The sequence below is a fragment of the Rhinopithecus bieti genome, unplaced genomic scaffold (genome assembly GCF_001698545.2).
Source record: "Rhinopithecus bieti isolate Rb0 unplaced genomic scaffold, ASM169854v2 scaffold_25530, whole genome shotgun sequence".
Lineage (NCBI taxonomy): Eukaryota > Metazoa > Chordata > Mammalia > Primates > Cercopithecidae > Rhinopithecus > Rhinopithecus bieti.
The window spans coordinates 449,844-471,141 of NW_016811646.1; the positions used below are offsets into that span (position 1 = coordinate 449,844).

Below are 21,298 nucleotides of genomic sequence, written 5' to 3' on the forward strand. Positions count from 1 at the left end.
GTCAGTGGCAAAATTAGAGGTATTCAGGATATGTGAACTTACTAAATTATTTCAGAGTAATTCCTCATACTTAAGTGAAAAGGAAGTAACAATCTAGTGAAGCCTGTGGCCTTTACCCTTAGGCATGGTGCCTGACACTTGATCCCAAAATGGTCTTGCTTCCTGCCATTTTGTCCAAGGATTTCTGGTTGCCTTGGCTAACTAGGTTAGGAGAGTACTATTTCTGGAATATTGTCAAGCCTGCCTTAAGTGGACCTTTAATACAGGTTACATAAACTTTTTTTTTTTTTTTTGAGATGAAGTCCCACTCTGTTGCCAGGCTGGAGTACAGTGGTGCGATCTCAGCTCACTGCAACCTCCGCCTCCCAGATTCAAGCAATTCTCCTGCCTCAGCCTCCCGAGTAGCTGGGACTACAGGTGCCCGCCACCACATCCAGCTAATTTTTGTATTTTTAGTAGTGATGGGGTTTCACCATGTTGGCCAGGATGGTCTTGATCTTTTGACTTCGTGATCCTCCCACTGCAGCCTCCCAAAGTGCTGGGATTACAGGTGTGAGCCCAGCTGGTTACATAAACTTTTTTGTTTGGTTGCTAAAAAATGTTCATTGAGCTAGGTGTGGTGGCTTTCACCTGTAGTCCCAGCACGTTGGGGGGCCAAGGCAGGAGGACCATTTTAGCCCAGGAGTTTTGAGACCAGTCTGGCCAACATAGCAAGACCCCATCTCTAAATTTTTTTTTTTTTTTTTTAGCCAGGTTTGGAGTATGCATGTAGTCCCAGCTACTCCAGAGGCTAAAGCGGGAGGATTGCTTGAGCCCAGGAGTTCAAGGCTGCAGTGAGCTATGATCATGCCACTGCACAGCCTGGCAGGAGAGTGGGACCGTGTCTCAACAAAAAATAAAATAAAAATATTTATTGAAATCTGTATGTGAGACAGCTTGATCTGGGCTTGAATTATTTTTTTTCTAACTTGGTACAGAGATTGTTGGAAAATAATCCTCATCCACCTAAAAAATGTCAGTGCTTGTTAGCTAATTCAGAAGAATTGTAAGAGCTCTGTATGTTAGCTCAGATCTGTTAGAAATGTCAGGTGTTTGATTGGATTGGGTTATCCAGATTGGTTGAATTTAGAAAGTAGCTTCTATGGTTTTGCAGTGAGAATGCAACTTTATATTTCTAATGTGGCTTGTTAAGACTTTGGGATTTCACCAAAATAGTAAAATTTTAAAACATTTGGGCAGGGCACAGAGGATTTTTAGGGCAGTGAAACTAATATGTATGATACTATAATGGTGGATACATGTCATTATAATTTTTCCAAACCCACAGAATGTATACCACCAAGAGTGAACCCTCATGTAAACTATGGACTTGGGTAATAATGGTGTGTCAGTGTGGGTTCATCAGCTGTCACAAATGTACCACTCCGGTGTGAGATGTTGAGAAGTCAGGTATGTGTGGGGGTAGGGGATAAATGGGAAATCTCTGTAGCTTTCCCTTAATTTTGTATGAACCTAAAATGGCTTTAAAAATGCCTTTGGGAAAACTTTGGGGACCAACATAGGTGCCAACTTATTTTACCAGGTATAAGGATGTTAAAGTTATACCATTCAGTATCACCACCATTTTATAAAACATTTTAACATCAAAACCCCAGACAATAGCAACTTTACAGTGACCATAAAGAAAAACTTTAAACATTAAAAACAAATTTCAAATGCAGGAACAGGTACACCGTAAGATTTTATTTCACAGTGTTACACTTATGCTACTGTTTATTGATACAGGTTTGTCAGTTTGGACATCTTAGGATTGCAAAATAGTAACATTTTATAAATTTTGGTGCCACCCAAAATGGAGTCTAAATGACCATTTCTTTCTGGTATTTTTGTTTTTTTAAATGTCAGTCATTGTTGAAAAGCCATTTTCAACTACGTATGTGAAAATGGAAGCGACTCTTCTGAAGCTACTGTAATCAATTCAGAACAGCAGCCTCATCTCCAGATGGGGCTAAAATGAACAATGACAGGCCAAGTGACCAGTTAATAAGCACCGCAGAGAAGGGCAATGGAATATATAGCTGCTTTCAGCCAGGGCTGCAATGTGGGACCTTGATCCTGAGTGCCAACCCTAAAGCATCCTGGGAGTTAGTCGGCAACTGCCGGGAGAAGGCCTACCAGTCAGTGGACAAGCCTTTGGCTTAGGTGGTATATGTGTGCTTCTGCCACAGCAGAACACAACTCACTATACTTTGGGTACTGGTTGATTCTTAAGTTTTACAGGCTGAACAAATGACTGAAATAATTTCCTGAATGAAGACCCAAAATGTGGTTCTGTAAGCACTGAGTGCATTGATACAGATAGTGATACACTTGGATCCCCAAAGACACAGGGTCTTTGAGCTGTATTATTATTAATTTACTTTTTAGACGGAGTTTTGCTCTTGTCGCCCAGTCTGGAGTGCAATGGCATGATCCTGGCTCAGTGCAACTTCCACCTCCCAGGTTCAAGTGATTCTCCTGCCTCAGCCTCCCAAGTAGCTGGGATTACAGGCACCCACGACCACACCCAGTTAATTTTTGTATTTTTAGCAGAGACAGGGTTTCGCCATGTTGGTCAGGCTGGTCTCAAACTCCTGACCTCAGATGATCCACCCGCCTCGGCCTCCCAAAATGCTGCGATTACAGGCTTGAGCCACCATGCCTGGCCATCTCTAGTTTCTTTATAAAGTAAATAGGTCCTTTCTAACTTGTAACATGTTATAATGAGTTCAGTAAATCAGATCAGGGCAAGTGTTTCAGAAGGATCAAAGTATTCCTTCCAAGGCAGTTTTGGTGACCTCAAACAGGCTGAGACTAAAGACACTTCCAAATACAGTTGACCCTTGAACAACATGGGTTTTAACTGTATAAATCCACTTATACACAGATTTTTTTCAATAATACATTGGAAGGTTTTTTTTGGAGATTTTTGACAATCTAAAAAAACACAAACTGTTGCCTAGAAATATTTTTTAAAAATTTAAAAGGTATGTCATGAATACATAAAATATATGTATATAATAGTCTTTTATCATGTGCTACTACAAAATATGCACAAACCTATTATAAAATGCTAAATTTTCTCAAAATTTACACACATATACAGTACATGGTGTCATTCACAGTCCAGAGAAATGTAAACAAATGTAAAGATGGAAGGTTAAATCATAGCCGCATAAAACTAACGGGAGTACACACTGTACTGCAGTCATTTTGTAGCTGCCTCCTACTGCTGCTGCTGTGCACTCAGGTGTTGTGAATATCCGCTCAAAACGCTGCTTGATGCTCATCATCTTTGTATGAGCAGTTCGGCTCTCCAGTAAATTTCATGTGGCAGAAAAAAGTACTCTCTTGAGATTCTTAAGTATTTTTCATCGTGTTTAGTGCACCATAAACCTCAAATAATACCATGGGACCCATACGAAGTGCCACTAGTGATGCTGGAAGTGTTCCCAAGAAGTAGAAGTCATGACATTACAAGAAAAAGCTGAATTGCTTGATATGTATCAAAGATTGAGGTCTGTGGCTGTGGATGCCCTTCATTTCAGTCCAAGGATTCTTTTTGCAAACAGACTGTAAATTTATGGAATCAATAAATACAGTAATGTAAATGTATTTCCTTATTTTCTGTCTTTTTTCTTTTTTTGAACAGGGTCTCACTTTGTCATCCAGGCTGGAGTGCAGTGGCATGATCTCAGCTTACTGCAACCTCAACCTCATGGGCTCAAGCAATCTGCCTTCCTCTGTCTCCCAAAGTGCTAGGATTACAGGCAATGAGCCACCATAGTTGGCCCCTTATCATTTCCTTAATAACCTTTGCTTTTCTGTAGTTTACTTCATTGTAAGAATATATTATATAATATACATATAACATACAAAGTATGATTAGTCGACTGTTTATCTTATCAGTAAGGCTCCCAGTTAACACTAGGTTATTAGCAGTTAAGGTTTGGGGGAATCCAAAGTTATACAAAGATTTTTGACTGCACGAGGCATTGGCAGCCCTAACCCGTGCACTGTTAAGTGGTCAAGTGTAGTATATGAAAGTGTTCACCAATAAATTACTTAGGTATTGCAGATTTTTTTTAAAAATCAGAACTGAAAGGAATAAAGTTAGAGTTAGAAAAGGGAAATGGAAGGTAATGGAGTCCCAGTGACACAAGAAACTATAACTTAAAGCATGTGTCTAAAAGATTTCTTTCCCCCAAGTCATAGATCAGGATCCTAGTTGTTTTGTGGTTTTTTTTTTGAGATGGAGTCTCTCTCTATTACCAGGCTGGAGTGCAGTGGTGCGATCCTGGCTCACTGCAATCTCCAACTCCCCGGTTCAAGTGATTCCCCTTCTCAGCTTCCCGAGTAGCTAGGTTTACAGGCATGTGCTACCAAGCCCAGCTAATTTTTTTTGTATTTTTAGTAGGGACAGGTTTTCACCATGTTGACCAGGATGGTCTTGATCTTCTGACCTCGTGATCCGCCTGCCTCGGCCTTCCAAAGTGCTGGGATTACAGGCGTGAGCCACCGTGCCTGGCCAGGATCCTAGTTTCTAATGGCTCTTGGGTATTTCACCTGGAATGTTGCTGCTAAGTGGACCTTTTTTTCCAGAGTCCTTAATAAAAAACCGTTCTGTTTTAGATCTGCCAATGCTATCAATGTTGAGAAACATTTTGTGATCGAGAATTTTTATCATCAACAAGGTTGTCTTTATTGTTGGCTGTCGTGTATAAAGGTTTTCAGTTTAATAACAGAAGACCTAAAAGAAAGGAGAAAACCACATGAGCATTTTTCTTGGTTCTTGCCTTCTCTTCCTCCATAACTGGCCCTGCCTCCCCCAGCAGCAGGTCTCATTGCCTTACCTCAGCCAAAGGCTGAACTTAGCCTGAGGCAACTGTGTCACCATTTTCCACCACATGACTATACTCTCAAAATGCTGTCTCTTCTAATAGGCCTCTAAAATCTGAATAGAGTCTCGAGTTTTCTTCCTAAAGAGCAGGGAGCTCTCAGCATACCAAGGATAGTTGAGCTACCTGGATTGTTTAAATCCCAGGTGGAAAACTTATCTAATTTAGGGCCTTTTATATAGTTCATGATTTTCAAGTGGTTTCTTCTCACGAACACAGAGACGTAGAGCCCGAGGCCTGTGAAAGATCTCTGTTGTTTGTTTCTAGCCGTTGAGATGTCTGTCCTCTGATTTCCCATTACTGAAGGAGCTGAGCAGGACTCTGATGTATTATGATCCAAAAGACTGCTCCAGAAACACAATTACTATTAAGTGTTCTTTAGTCACTTCCTATTTCTACTTCAAGCCTGAAAAAAGTGTGGTTTTCATAGCCCTTTTTTTTTTTTTTTTTTTTCTCTAAAAAAAATTTTTTTTTTTTTACCTGAAAAGAATATTTGTTCTGTAGTATATGAGATACAAAATTTTATGAACTTGGGGTTTTATGCAAGTCGTACTAAAGACTGGTTCATTCTCTATTACTGGACTGTATAAAATATAGAAAGCGATCTGACACTTTAACTTCCTTTGCAGTAAACCAGGAGATAATGAGATTCCAAACTAGCTGAAGAAGTAGGCACAGATTAAGTCAGTTGCCCAGGGGTCTCATAAATTCAGAGGTGGGCAAGGAACTGTAAGAGGGCTGCATCTCTGCTAGGGATAGTAAGTGGGAATTGACCTCGGGCCTACTTCTCTCACACCACAAGGTGGCAGGATTCCCCTTGCCTGAAACCTGAAAGGCTAACTGATTTCCATAGTGTATATATTATCTTTGAGTTTAGGTGACTGTCAGCCTGCTTGTCTATGATACTATCTGTGTTTCCAGAACCTGATAAGTCTATATCTTTCTCGAGATGTTAACCAGCAAAATGTTTTCCACATAAGCTTGGTAGTAGCTTTTCAAAATATTCAGCCCCTAACTCCGTTTCCTTCATGCAACAATGGTGTCAGTAGAAGGGAATACAGACAAAGACCAGCTTTCAGTAAAAATAAAAATAGCTGTTACTTAATACATGATTGTTATGGGGCCAGACACTCTGCTAAGCACTTCACATGTAATGCATTATCTCATTTATTCTCACAGCAACACTGAGATAGGTACTATACTTCATCCCCATTTTATAGGATTACCCATAGCTGGAAAGTGGTAGTCCTGGGTTTTGAACTCAGGCTTGCCTGTCTCCAGAACTACAGCTCTTAACCACCATGAATCAAAAAGATTAATTCATAGGGATGCACCGAAGTCATATTTCTATGATCAGATTAAATAGCTGATGAGATAGTCATAGTTCATAAAGACTTTATGTCCTAAAATGGGGCCAAAATTCCTTACCAAACTGCAAAAGTATTCATGTATACCCTCAGGGCGAGCATACACTACACCCTTTGCTTTCAACAAAACCAAATCTTAGTTTCTCTACTTCGATTCTAAAGACAGTGCAAGGTTTTATTTGCCAAAATTTAAATCACTGATCATTTCAAAAAGACTTCAGGTTTGTAAAATACAATGTTTTCTAAAAAACTGATTTGCAGCCAGGTATGGTGTGCTCATGCCTGTTATCCCAGCACTTTGAGAGGCTGAGGCGGGAGGATCGCTTGAGCCTAGGAATTTGAGGCTAGCCTCAGCAACATAGTGAGACCTCGTCTCTACAAATTGAAAATATAAAATAAAATTGTAAAACATGATTTGTTCCCAACATGCCAATAGGGAAGGTTTTATGTGTGTGTCTGTGTGTGTGTGTGTGTGTGTGTGTATGTATATATATATGTGTGTGTATATATATACATATATATGTGTGTGTGTGTGTGTGTGTATATATATATATTATATAGTTATATATAATTTTTAATTTTTTTTAAATTTTTTCTTAAGATACAGAGTCGTGCTCTATCCCAGGCGGAGGCAGCGGCATGACTTGGCTCACTGCAACCTCTGCCTCCAGTGTTCAAGCGATTCTCGCTGCCTCAGCCTCCTGAGAACTGGGACTACAGGCGCGATCTGCCCGCCTGGCTAAGTTGGGGGTTTCAGTGTTTTCCCAGGCTGGTCCCTTGAACTCCTGAGCTCAGACAATATCACCTGCCTCAGCTCCGAGAAGTGCTAGGATTACAGACATGATGCTACAGACCCCAGCCAAAGGTTTTTTTTTTTTTTGAGGCGGAGTCTTAACTCTGTCGCCCGGACTAGGAGTGCAGTGACGATCCTCAGCTCACTCAAGCTCCGCCTCCCGGACTTACGCCATTTACGCTGACCCCTCCCCAGTAGCTGGGACTACAGGCGCCTGCCACCTCGCCCGGCTAGTTTGTTTGTATTTTAGTAGAGACGGGGTTTCACCGTGTTAGCCAGGATGGTCTGGATCTCCTGACCTCGTGATCCGCCCATCTTGGCCTCCCAAAGTGCTGGGATTACAGGCTTGAGCCACCGCGCCCGGCCTAAAGGTTTTGTATATTAAAAGTCCTGAGAAGCCCTTCAGAAAAGTAACCTGTGTCACTTTGTTTAAACCTGGTTTGTTTTTTTTCCTTAATTGATTTTTGTCTTTCTGCCACAGAGCCTTTCTCCCTCCCCCAGAGAACTAATGCACATCCCTTGGAATCAGCATTTCTTGCAGCCCCTTTCAGGACATGCTGCCCTGTACAACAGCTGTGAAGTACTTACCATTCCTCCATACACTGCCCTTTGTCATGCTTCTGTGCCTTTGTATGTAGAGTTCCTTCTTCCAGGAATGGCTTCTGTTCTCCATCTGGATGAACTGCTACTTCTCCTTTAAGAAATGGCTCAAATGTCACCCTCTCTATGAAGTCTTTTCCAATTCTCATAGATTGTCTCTCCATTCATTGCACTGAGAATGCTATTCCAGAACTTAAACTTCATGTTTTCATTATTTCTTCATGTTTTCTCTTACACTAGAATGTTGTCCCCTTAAGATTAATGACCATGTTTTATTTATCTTTATTACCACCTGCAGCTCTAACTGCACGTGGCACTTAGTAGATGCTCAACAAATGTTTGTTAAAGGAATGAATGAAAATGAAGAAACTGAGACTCAATGTTTAAGTGACTTAAGGTCTCATGGTTTTTGGGATTCACACATGAGGTGCCTTGACTCAGAGTACAGTGCTCTTTCCTCTATATCTGAACAGCAAATATGTGGTAGGAGTCCGCTATTCCCCCACCCATAGCCCAAGGTGGAAGACACTAATAAATCAAGCTCCACCAAACCCAGCCTTTTGCTCTGGAACCTGAAACATCACTCCAGGAAGCCAGTAACAGAATGGGCCCATGAGATGAAATGTATTTGCTCTGCCTGCCCTATTCCATGCTGTCCCCACCTGTCAGGCCATTTCTGTGGGCATGGCAGAGTACCTGGAGACTGCAGAGCTCCCCACTGCTCTGCTAAAGACAAGGTACACTGAGCTGGCTCACTGTGGCTTAGCAGCCCTTGTTCCCCATAAAAGAGACCCTCAAGCAGCGAACTAAAGGCTTCTGAGTTTTCACTTCTCTACCTGCCCCAATGCCTCCAGGTAGTACCAGAATCCCGATTTGGAAAAGCTGCTGCCCCTTGTTTGACTGCCTGGCTCTGCTGGAGCAGATTGTACTCCTCCCTCACTCATACCAAGGTTTGGCCAGATATTTTCTCCTTAATTTTGTAGGTGGAGTGTTGGAATGTTTACTAATAAATAATAGGAAAAGAAGATGAATGCAGCAGCATGGAAACAACCCAGCTTATGGAACATACATTTCATCACTAAGGTCTTGCCCAAGACTGGGTCTGGCTGATACAAAATGTACTGAAGCATATCACCTCCTTTCTTTTTCTTTGCTCACTTCTCCCTGGAGACAATCACCTCCCGAATCCCTATTTCCACCCTATTTCCCTTCTCTAGCCCCTCAGCCCAGAAGAGGCTGTTCCATTTTGTTCACAAGACCAAGAGGACTATATGTCACTAATAGGTTAATAGGCATTGAGGCACCTTCCTTAGCTCCCCTCTTATGAGAAGAAAAGGATGGATCTCCCTGCTCCTTCTGTTGGCTTCTACAGCTTTATACCCATCAAAAGGTATATCAAAATAACTTTTCAGTATGTAGCTGTTTCAGAGACATCTAACAGAGAGAAAGGTAAAGTTGGTAACTTCATGCTTTCATACATCCAGTAAGTTTGATGACTAGGTAGAGTTATTAAAATAGCTAATATTTATTGAGCACTTACTATATACCAGATACTGTGCTAAGTGCTTTATGTGAATGATCTCATTTACTCTTCATTATGTTTCCATATTATAGATACTATTCTAATCCTCATTAAAGTGAGGTTTAAGATACCTTGCCTAATGGTACATAGTAGTAGAGCCTGGATTCAAGCACAGATATATCTAACTTTAAATGTAGTCTATGACCTTAACTTTTTTTTTTAACTTAATTTTTCTAACAATCAGAACTGTCTAGTAATGGAAGGAAGGGGCCATCTTGAGAGATAATGAGTAAATTCCTGATTATGGGAGGTATTTAATCAGGTACTGGACAAACAGTAATCTCAAAGGTCTTCTCTAGCAATACAGCTCATGCTAATATCAGCGATGTCAGTGATGATTTTCTATTTGCCAATATAATGCTTCTTATTAGTCATCCTCTTTCCATCTGCAATCGTCATCGTTAACACGCTCATCATCTATAATTAGCACATACTATGTGCCAGGCATCTTTCTTTACAGTTTTACCTAACTTATTTATTAACTTATTTACTTATTTATTAACTTATTTATTAATAACAACCCTATGAAGTAGATATTATATTATTATCATCCCCATTTTATGGATGAGGAAACTGAGAAGAAAAGTGATTTGTCCAAGATCTCACAGCTAAAGACAGAGCTGGGGCCGGGTGTGGTGGCTCAGGCCTGTAATCCCAGCACTTTGGGAGGCAGAGGCAGGTAGATCACGAGGTCAGGAGATCGAGACCATCCTGGCTAACACAGTGAAACCCCGTCTCTACTAAAAATACAAAAAGATTAGCCGGGTGTGGTGGCGGGCACCTGTAGTCCTAGCTACTTGGGAGACTGAGGCAGGAGGATGGCGTGAACCCGGGAGGTGGAGCTTGCAGTGAGCCAAGATCGTGCCACTGCACTCCAGCCTGGGCGACAGAGCAAGACTGTCTAAAAAAAAAAAAAAAAAAAGCTGGGATTGTAACCCAAGCCATCTGGCACTAGTCCGTTCCTTACCACTACATGGCACTCTCTTAATATTTGACACATATACCATACTCTTAAAATATATCTTTTTTATCATCACAAATAACATTTATTATAAAAATAAAAGTAAAATGACACAGAAATACATAACATAGAATTTGGAAGTCCTCCATAATCCTGTGTCCTAGAGATAAGTACTGTTATTTTCACTAACTACATATTTACATATACTTATGAGTTATGATACATATATTGCTCATTAATGTGTACTTTTCCTATTTTTAGCCCTAACAATATATATGGGAATATTCTTCCATGACACTTAAAGCTCTACATCATGCCTTTGAATGACCATATTATACGGCAATAAACATGTACTAGTATTTCTACTGGTAGACATTTGAGTTTTTCCCACAAATCTAAAAGACATATTTATGTATGTATATGTGTATACTTATATACACATATATTTATAAATACATATTTTGTGCAAGGATTTCAAAAGACAGATCTTAGAAGTGGTCTTTCAGAGTCAAAAGTTCCATGCATTTAAACATTCTATTAACTTTTCCCAACATATCCACCAAAAAGGTGCAATCAAGATACAGTCCCATATAAATAGAGTATTGAGAGGGCTGAGCTCCCCATACCTTTGACAGAGTTGGGTTTTACTACCTGTATTTGTCATTACCACTAAAACGATAGGCTCAAAATGGTATTTTATGTTTTGAATCCCGCCTGAGATTGGAAATCTTTGTGTGTGTGTGTTTATTGGTCATATGCATTTCTTCCTCTTTGAAGTGTCTCCTCATGTCTTTCGTAACAATGGCAATGGCCTCTCTTTCATTGAAACTTTGTCCTCTATTTTTTTCTGACTCTCCTAATTCTTAAGGACTTTTTTAGAGACTCCTTTTCAGTTCCTCTTTCTGCATGACCCCTAAATAATACAATAATGATAATTACAATAATTAACATTTCACAGAAGCTTACTATGTGCCATACAATAAGTAAAGCACTTAAAATGAAGTGCTCTATTTATGTGCATTTTCACAGATGAAGAAAGTAAGCCTTAGGAAGTCTCACTATAAGTGGGAAAGCTCAAATTTGAGCCCCAGCTGTTCTGCTACCAAATCACCATATTCTCTCTGAAATAAGTGGAAGCATTCTCCAAAGTTCTTTCCTAAGCCTTCTTGTTTCACATGTATGTATTCCATGGGTTGTATTACGCATTCCATTAGCTTCAGAATCATTTCAACAACAGCTGTTGCCAAGTGGATGTATTGTGGGTACTGCAAACATATCCAAAGTGGAAACCATCTTCCCTCAGGCACCCTAGACATCCTCCAAGATTATTCCTCTTGCCAATACTATTTAATAGCATTGCCATTCACCCAGTTGCCCAAGCTAGAAACTTCAACACTACCTTTGATTCCTGCCTCTATTAAACCTCACATCTGACTGGTCCTATGGTCTGTCAATACAGAACAATATAGCTTCTCGATCTATCCTCTACACATTCTTCCTACTACGGCTTTAGATAATTAAGGGTCTAAACATCTCTCCCTTGGACTATCGGATCTACCTCCTAACTGCTCTCCCCACTTCTCCCTAGGTACCATCTATCCTTCTCATTGCTGCCAGAGTTAGTGTTTTAAAGCCAATAATTGGTCATGTCATATCCTGCCCAAAACTCTTTGATGGTTGCTTTCTGTCTACTAAATAAATCCTAAAGGCCTTAGCACAGCACATAAAAATTCCATAATCTTGCCCCAGTCTGTCTTTCCAAACTCATGTCCAGCACGTCCCTCCTCAAGTACCTTAAACTACAACCACTCAAGGTCACTTGCTTTTCCTCCGTGATATTGGGTATCTACGCCACTATGCTTCTGTTCATGCAACTTGGAATACTCTCCTCTGGCTTCTTGTCTACTTGCTTGTGTCTACTTTTCTTCGAAGACCCTGCAACCCAGCCCCCAACCTATGCAGAGTTTCCACTCACATTTCTAGCCTCATGATTTATCACTTGCCCTTTTCCTTTACATTTCTATTAAAGACTTAATACAGACTAACTTTCATATAAGGTACTATATCTTAAACGTATTAGTATTTCTAGTGCTTAAATGAGCTAGATATGTAAATGATTACAACTGAAGTACATTTGTGATTTAGGTAAAACTTAGATTAAACAACCTGAAAGTTTATTTCCAAATCCGAGATTTTCTATGCCTTTTCTGTACACCAAAATTTTATTTGAGGCCCTTGCAACTATCATTTCACCTTGAAATTAACTCTGATTTCAAGGGGCCATTTCTACTTTAGCTTTTTTGCAGAGGCTTCAGAAGCCAAGAATTCGGGCTCCTAGCAATGAAAGTCCAGTGAGTGTAGTCAACGAGTTTCCGGAAGAGGTGAGGTAAGAAGCAGGAGAGTATATCGGAAAACTAACAGAGTTCCAGGACATCTGGGATTGATTACTCCAGTGAGATGCCGAAGTCTGCAAAGAGAGCAATCCTTGCACTGGGTTTTGACATCTGGCTTTGGCAGTTTCCCCCATGGCTTTGCTCAGCAGTTCTTGAGGAATGAGATATGGGCTTGTTTTAGGAAAGAAAAACCTTCTGCTACAGCAGAGTCCTTCAAAAGACTCTTCTTTTCCCCTTATATGGACTTTCTTGGTAGGTTTGGTTTCATTGTAACTTACAGAAAGAAAAGTAATTTCCAAGTACCTAAAGAAACTCACACCACCTAGGGTCTGAATTAGGTCTCCTAATTTTTCCTCCTTCTATGAATCATTTCAGATCACCTAAAAGACACAGTAAATACTGGAAGGCAAAGCAATCTCAGGCTACCGAAGAATGAGGTTCCAGATATTCTGAAGTGTCTCTTTTGAAATACAAGCTGAATAGAACTTCTGTTCAGTTTTGAGGAAACAGCATGCATTTTTTCTTTGAAATTTTACATTTTGTTCTTTTAGTTTCATTATTATTACTTTCAAAGCACAAAATCTACTTTAGATATGTTCAAAGATTCAAAATCTCAAAACTAACCTATGGTAATAGTGGCTAACAATTATCCCTGATTTCAAATATTCTGAACTATTGCCCTGAAAGCAAAAGGCAGTCTTCTGTGAAGAAGGGGAAGGAAGGATGTTTTATGAACATTTATTGAGTGCATACTCTGCCAGGCACTGTACTATGCATGTTATAGACATGATTTTATTTAAAACTCACAACAATTCTATGTGGTTTACTATGATCTGGATGTTAGCAATGGAAAACAAGGTTCGAGGAGGTTAAGTCATTTGCCCAAGGTCACATACTTTGTGAGCGGAAAAGCCAGGTTAAGATCACAGGTCTGACTCTAGTAACGTATACGCTGTACCTGTTACTCTTAATATAAAACAATAATAGAGTGATACAAAGAAGCCTCTCATTTTAACATTCTGACCTATTTTCCCTTGCACTTCAGATAGAGAATAATTGTTATTATTACTATTTGTTATTAAGATCTCAACATTCATTGGGCATTTAAGACCTGCTAAGACCTTCCAGGCCCTGATCTAAGTCTTTATTACTTATGATCACATTAACTTTCAGAAAACATACTTTTTGAGGAAAGTACTAATATTTTACTGATGAATAAATAGAGGCTGAGGGAGGTTAGGTCACTTCACCTAGGTCAGAGAGCTGAGTGATGGAGCCTGAGTTTTAAATCTAGGCAATCCTGGGTGCAGTGGCAGATGCCTGTAATCCCAGCTACTTGGGAGGCAGAAGCAGGAAGACTGTGTGGGCACAGAAGTTTGGACCAGCCTGGGCAACATAGAAAGACCCCATCTTTAAAAAAAAAACTCCAGGCAGTCTGTCTTCAGATTGTAAGCTACACTTCCTATAGAGTACAGATCCTGGAGTTAGAGAGACCCAGATTAAAATTCTACCTTTGCCTCTCCCTGGATAAGTTAACTTCAGTAAATCAGTTTTCAGTTTTCCCATATGTAAAATGGGTTCTGGAGCCTTGCCTGCTGAACAGGTATCCTCACATGTATACTCAAATTCATCAAAGTCAGAATCTGTATTATATTAGTGAAAGGGCATTTTTGAAATCTGATCAACCCAGATTCAAATCTTACATTTACCAGCATCCTATGAACAAAGCACCCAACCTTTCTTTTTTTCTTTTTTCTTTTTTTTTTTTTTTTTGAGACAGGGTCTCAGTCTGTCACCTAGGCTAGAGTGCAGTGGTGCAACCATGGCTCACTGCAGCCTTGACCTCCTGGCCTCAAGTTATCCTTCCACCTCAGCCTCCCAAGTAGCTGGGATCACAGACACATGCCACCACACCTGGCTAATTTTTATATTTTTGTAGAGATAGGGCTTCACTATATTGCCCAGGCTGGTCTTGAACTCCTGAGCTCAAGCAATCCACCAGCCTCAGTCTCCCAAAGTGCTGGGAAAACTTTCTGAGCTTCAGTTTCATCACCTGAACATGGAAGATAAAAACACCCACCTAGGGAGGCTGAGGCGGGCGGATCAAGAGATCGAGACCATCCTGGCCAACATGGTGAAACCCCGTCTCTACTAAAAATACTAAAATTAGCTGGGTGTGGTGGTGTGCACTTGTAGTCCCAGCTACTCAGGGGGCTGAGGCAGGAGAATCACTTGAACTCGGGAGGTGGAGGTTGCAGTGAGCCAAGATCACACCACTGCACTCCAGCCTGGCGACAGAGCAAGACTCCATCTCAAAAAAAAAAACAACAAAAAACCCACCTAATAGTGTGGTTTATGAATCAGAAAAAAGTATATATAAATATATAATACAGTGCCAAGGAAATGGAAAAACTTCTACATTATAGTTATTAATATTTTTATGGTTATTAAGAAAACATGCTTTCATATACACCAACAAGCAGGGAGCAAAGTTCCCCATTTTGCCCTGTGGCTGATCCTCTATATCCTCCTAACAGGAATTACTGACAGAGGCTGGAGAACATTCTCCTCCGGGTAATGATAAAACAGGAGATAGCCTCCTGTGGGGGCCACCTCAGGTATGGCTCTGATTGAAGTGGGTGTGGAGAGGAGGACTCAATGTATTCTCCATGGCATGACCTTCTCCACCTGTCTAGCCTGGTGAACCTGGTGAGAAGGGGACCGATTATCAGCCACCACTGGTGAACACATTCGGGGTTCTAACTCTCAGCAGCAATGCACCTCTGTTAGGGGGCTCTCAGGGAAAAGCACATGGCCTTAGAGTCACACTTATTTGAGTCCAAATCTCCAAGACTGAGTGAATTTAGGCAAATTCTATTATAAAACATCAAGCTCCCTTCTGTTAAATGAGAGCTATCATACTGGGTATTTGTGAGGATTAAATTAAATACTTTATAAATAGGACCTATTTCAGTTTTATGAATTTGGTATAAACTCAACAAGTTTTTGTTCTCTTCCCTCTTAGAACAGTTCGAGGTCAGTACTATTCTGAGATGAACAAATGTCAATGATATGCGTCATTGATAACGTCAAGGTTAAAGACTGAGGCAAGTCTATACAAAACTCTCTTTGACTTAAATTCTAAACATCTATAAAAAGAATCTGAAGAGGCTCTGTCATTATTAACTTTGGAGACTGTATCCTAAAAACTTGCCTTATGTTTAGGGACCTTGACTTTGTATGTTCAGCAAGAAAAATTATTTTAAGGTACTCATTTACTTTCTCTGAATCCATATGATACCTATCATACTGTGATCAGCTACAACCTTGTCTTGCAGGGCTTTTCTATAATGCTCAGCATTGAAAGGGATATTATAAATACTAAGTATTATTGCAGCAGACCCTATAACACTGGGTTCTATGAGACTGTAAGAAATCAACTAATTTTCCCAAGTATAGGATTTGGCCAAATTCATACACAGTAGGATTTTGCCTTACTAGCAAGAATGAAAGAGGTGAATCACCCCTACCTGGTTGAATTGGGAGAGGCCATGCCATGCATATATACACATTGATGACACGGCTGGTGGCCAGGGCCAGAACTCACCTCTGCAACAGAGTAAGGAGGCTCTTTGTCTCCCTGCTTTTACTGTGTTCACCTCCATATACAAGGATTTGAATCATCAGACACTAGGTGAGGTGAGAAACAACAGGTTAAAGAGAATCAGATAGCAAGCACCTTAATTGCAAACCAAACTCAAGAAAGGACCAGCAGAACTGAGATCTTGTCACAAGTTTACATTTCAAACACCTGCACTACATTTCATTTGTTTCCTAAGCTGATAACAAAGATGTAGCCTCTATCTAGGCTTTTGGCATCCTACATTTCCAAGTTAAATCCCTATTACAAATGGAGGATGTAGTCATGCTGTCTTAGTCCATTTTGTATCTGGTGAGGGCCCACTTCCTGATTCATTGACAGCCATCTTCTTGCTGTAAACTCACATGGTGGAAGGGGCAAGGAAGCTCTTTGAGGTCTCTTTTCAAAGGGCACTAATCCCATTCATGAAGACTCTACTCCTGAGTCCTAGTCATCTTCTAAAGGTCCTATCTCCAGATACAACCACAGCGAATATTAGGTTTCAACATATGAATTTTGAAGGGACACAAGCATTCCATCAATTGCATATGCCATCAAAAATTCATTGCCAGGTAAAAATCTAAATGAGGCTCTCCTTACACTGATTTTGTGTGGAACATGGTCAATCCTTACAATGTATATGCTATGGTCTTTTTTTATTTCAGAACATTTGTCTTCAATGATATCTCTGATTACTGCTTCTATTCCAATAATAATTTCTTCAGAAATACATACAATTCTTTGGCTGAATCTCTACTTTGTCCTGCATACCAACTACTTTCTCATGAGACCCCTCTGTTCTTTCACTCTGCATTCTAAGAGAGCTTTTCAAGTTTGTTATATCAATCTTGATTCTTAAAATTGTCAGGATATTCAAACTGCCTCTAGAACTATTAAAAAAACAGATTCTGTACACTACTCGTAAAACTTCTAATTCAGGTGGTCTGGGGTGAGAGTCAGGAATTTGGTTTTGCTTGTTTTGTTTTGTTTCTTACTGACTGTGCTGCAATTCTAGATTTGAGAAACAATACTCCAGTATCACTCCATGTTAAGCGTCTTTGTTATTTTCAATGTGGATTTGAATTTTATTAGACTTGTTTCCCTGGAACCCCTTCTCATTTCACTCATCATTTTTCATTTCATCTCATTTCTTATCCTCAGATTGTCATCCTTTCATTTCAAAGTTTTCTCTCCTTTCAGGCTTCTACCCCCATTACCCAGATGCCATCCGTGTGTTCATGCTTCCCTGGAAAAGCTATTCTGACTCCTATAACTTACTTTCAGGAGGCTTTCTCTTTCCCTGAATCTTCAAAATGAGTTCCCCTTTCTTCTGTTATTTACTATTTTCTGATCACATTAGGTTACCCTGAAATGAGATGAAAATCCCTGCAAACCTGATGTAGACTGCTTCTGACTCCACCCTCTGCTCACTTGAGTATTACTTGATCTTTACCAACTTTTCCTCTGACTTTGAAAAAACTTAGGTTTTATTTAGAGACATTGCCACCTATTTTACTAAGCCTTTAGATGCATTTTGTCAGTATACTGACTGGTTGAACACCTTTTGCCACACCCCACTGCAAGGGAATGAGCTCTCTGGAAGGGGAATGAGTACTTGGGTATGGATGGTTAAACAAGGTATTACTAATTCCACCCAACCTTGAAGTGCTTTCAAGAGATTCTGCCACTATCATACTTGGATTCCAAGATTAGGGTGTTACTCTTTTAAGACTCTTGTCCAGACATGGACTCAACAAAAGTTTCTGTGTCATATTCTCCCTCAGCACATCTAAGAAAGCAGACAATTTTCAAAGGATAACACATCACTTAAAAAAAGAAAAGGAGAGAGGGAATAAAATGGAAGAGAAGGGAAAATACATATATACATGCATGCATATGTACATACATCCCTCCTCACATCCTGCTTACAAGCCCAGGGGAAAATGTAACAAAACCAGTCAATAGTCACCTTTGTCAGGAGCTGAATTGCCTTTCTGGGCTCTCCTTTGGCAAAGCAGATCCTGCCCATGTTATACAAAGTTTCAGCCACATTTTTGCTATAGTCACTGTAGCTGAATACCTGGGAGTTTAACGAAGCCTTTAGCAGTCTGTAAGCCTCCTGAGGGATAAAACGTTCTTCAAAAAAAAAAAAAAAAAATCAGCCTAGCAATTCCGAAGGAGCATGCTGGTTCTGTTCCCTGAGCTCTATGGAGAAGGCATTGTACCCAATGATGACATAACCCACCAGGATCAGTCTGCTGTGATGTGCCACCTAAGTACTTTGTATTAAGAATTAAAGTTCCAAGCTTGTAATTAATAATAGTTAATTCATATGATACTATTTAATCTTCATGGCTGCCCTACAAGAGAGGAACTGTTATTTTACAGATGAAGGAATGGAAACTAGTAACAGCTAAGGATCTTGCCCCAGATCATACAGCCTGTGATTGGCAGTGGCAGAATTCCAACACTAGGCAGTCTGAATTCCACAGCCCTCACTCTTTTTTTGTTCACCTGTTTTTTATTTCAAAATTTTCAAACCTTCAGAAAAGCTAAAAGAATAGCAAAATACCCATACAATTTTCACCTAGATTCACACATTGCTACAATTTTGCCACATTTGCTTTATTGTTTTCTCTTCTTAAAAAATAATGTCTCTCTCTCTATACATGCATACACACATATATTTTTATCGAAAATAAGTTGTAGTAATCAAGATACTTTACCCCAAATGCTTTTTTTTTTTTTTTTTTTTTTTTTTTTTTTTTTTTTTTTTTTTTTTTTTAAGAGACAGAGCCTCACTCTGTTGTTCAGGCTGGAGTGCAGGGGTGTGATCATGGCTCACGCAGCCTCGACCTCCCAATCTCAAATGATCCTCCACCTCAGCCTCTTAAGTAGCTGGGACTACAGTTGCGCACCACTCTGCTCAGCTTATATATATTGTAGAGATAGGGTCCCACTGTGTTTCCCAGGTTGGTCATGAACTCCTGGGCTCAAGTGATCCTCCAACCCTGGCCTCCCAAATTACTGGAATTATAGACAGGCATGAGCCATCGCACGTGGCAACCACTAAATACTTAAGCATGTGTCTTCTTAGAACAAGAACACTTTCCTACATATCTACAATAACATTATCGTTCAATAAATCTTACATCAGTACAACAGCATTTCCTAATATATGCTCCATGTTCAAATTTCCCAATTTTTCCAATAATGTTCTTTACACATCCTTAAAATCTAGCATCTAATCATCATGCATCATTGCATTCAGTTTTCATGATTCTTTAATCTGTTACAGTTCTCCTGCCCTTTTGGTCTTTTATAGCATTGACATTTTTGAAACGTCTAGGCCAGTTGTCTTTCAGCAAAGCTCTCACTGTTAACTACTTACTATACAGCAAAAATGAATTAAGTATACACTGGAAATCATTCACAGGACAACAGTGCTCGTACTCATTTGCCTTCCCAATGTGCTTTCTTTAGGGAAGGTGAAGAGGTATTATTGCTGGCTCTCTCAAGAACTGCACATAACCCACTCACTGCCTGAATTATCTATGTTGACAGGTGCAACAGAATGCTTCTTCAGAATTGGGTTGAACATGTAATCATCATCCCTAATGTGGCATGTCAGAACAACAAACATAAAAGGGATGTCAATTGCTGCTTTCCAGAAAACACTGCCAATAAATCAGGAATCTGAAGGCTACTACTGTAATATTTTTGCATTTTTTAGAGTAGGAAAGCATGCATATAATTTATTATTTTCCTGTTTATTTTTTTCAGTGTATGTCCTTCACCTCCTTGGTTAAGTTTATTCCTAAGTGTTTTATTCTTTTTGATGCTATTGTAAATGGAATTGGTTTTCTTACTTTCTTTTCAAATTGTTCAATGTTAGCATATAAAATGCAACTTTTTTTTTTTTTTTTTTTTTTTTGAGACGGAGTCCTGTTCTGTTGCCCAGGCTGGAGTGCAGTGGCCGGATCTCAGCTCACTGCAAGCTCTGCCTCCCGGGTTTACATAATTCTCCTGCCTCAGCCTCCTGAGTAGCTGGGACTACAGGCACCCGCCACCTCGCCCGGCTAGTTTTTTTTTTGTATTTTTTAGTAGAGACAGGGTTTCACCGTGTTAGCCAGGATGGTCTCGATCTCCTGACCTCGTGATCCGCCCGTCTCGGCCTCCCAAAGTGCTGGGATTACAGGCTTGAGCCACCGCACCCGGCCGTGAAACTGATTTTTGTATGCTGACTTTGTTTCCTATAATTTAGTTGAATTTATTAGTTCAAACAGGTTGTGTGTGTGTGTGTGTGTGTGTGTGAGTGTGATCATTAGGGTTTTCTACATAACATCATGTCATTCTGTGAACAGAAATAATTTTACTTCTGTTCATATTTGGATGTTTTTTATTTAGCTTTCCTGCCTAGCGGCTCTGGCTAGTACCTCCAGTACTATGCTGAATAGAAGTGGTGAAAGTGGGCATCCTTCTTTCATTCCTGATCTTAAAGGAAAAGCTTTCAGTTTTTCACCATTAAGTATGGTATTAGCTGTAGGCTTTGCATACATGTATGGCCTTTATTATCTTGAGGTATTTTCCTTCTATTCTTTCTTTGTTAGCAGTTTTCTTTTTTTTTTTATTATCATGAAAATGTATTGAATTTTGTCCAGTGCTTTTTCTGGATCTCAGGGTATCATCTGATTTTTATCCTTCATTCTGTTAAGATAGTGTATCTCATTGATTGATTTTCGTATGCCAAACCATTCTTACATCCCAGGGATAAATCCCACTTGGTGATGGCATATGACTCTTTTAATGTGCTGTTAAATTTGGTTTGCTAGTGTTTTGTTGAGAATTTTTGCATCTATATGCCTCAGGGATATGGACCTGTAGTGTTCTTATAGTGTCTTTTTATGGCATTGATGACAAACTCATTCTCTGTTTTGTTTTTTGTTTTCTTTGTTTGTTTGTTTGTTTTTTGAGACAGGGTCTCTGTCACCCAAGTTGGAGTGCAGTGGCATGATCACAGCTCAC

At 39.8% G+C, this 21,298-nt stretch overlaps 1 protein-coding gene across 5 annotated transcripts in view; it reads right to left on the bottom strand.

Annotated features, from left to right (window-relative positions):
* Window positions 1-4,530: 4,530 nt before the first annotated feature.
* The window catches only part of TTC23L (tetratricopeptide repeat domain 23 like), a 65,603-nt gene continuing 48,835 nt past the window's right edge, over window positions 4,531-21,298 (bottom strand). The window contains exons 10-12 of one of the 5 annotated variants that reach the window (XM_017894497.1): window positions 16,241-16,323; window positions 7,686-7,791; window positions 4,531-4,789 (exon numbers count right to left, since the gene is read on the bottom strand). In XM_017894497.1, coding sequence (XP_017749986.1) covers window positions 7,710-7,791; window positions 16,241-16,323 — 165 coding nt within the window. In that variant the 3' untranslated portion in view covers window positions 4,531-4,789; window positions 7,686-7,709. Of the gene's footprint in view, window positions 4,790-7,685; window positions 7,792-12,603; window positions 12,785-16,240; window positions 16,324-18,242; window positions 18,410-21,298 lie in introns of those variants that run through there. The other 4 variants (XR_001889673.1, XM_017894496.1, XR_001889672.1 and 1 more) reach the window with 4 other exon arrangements.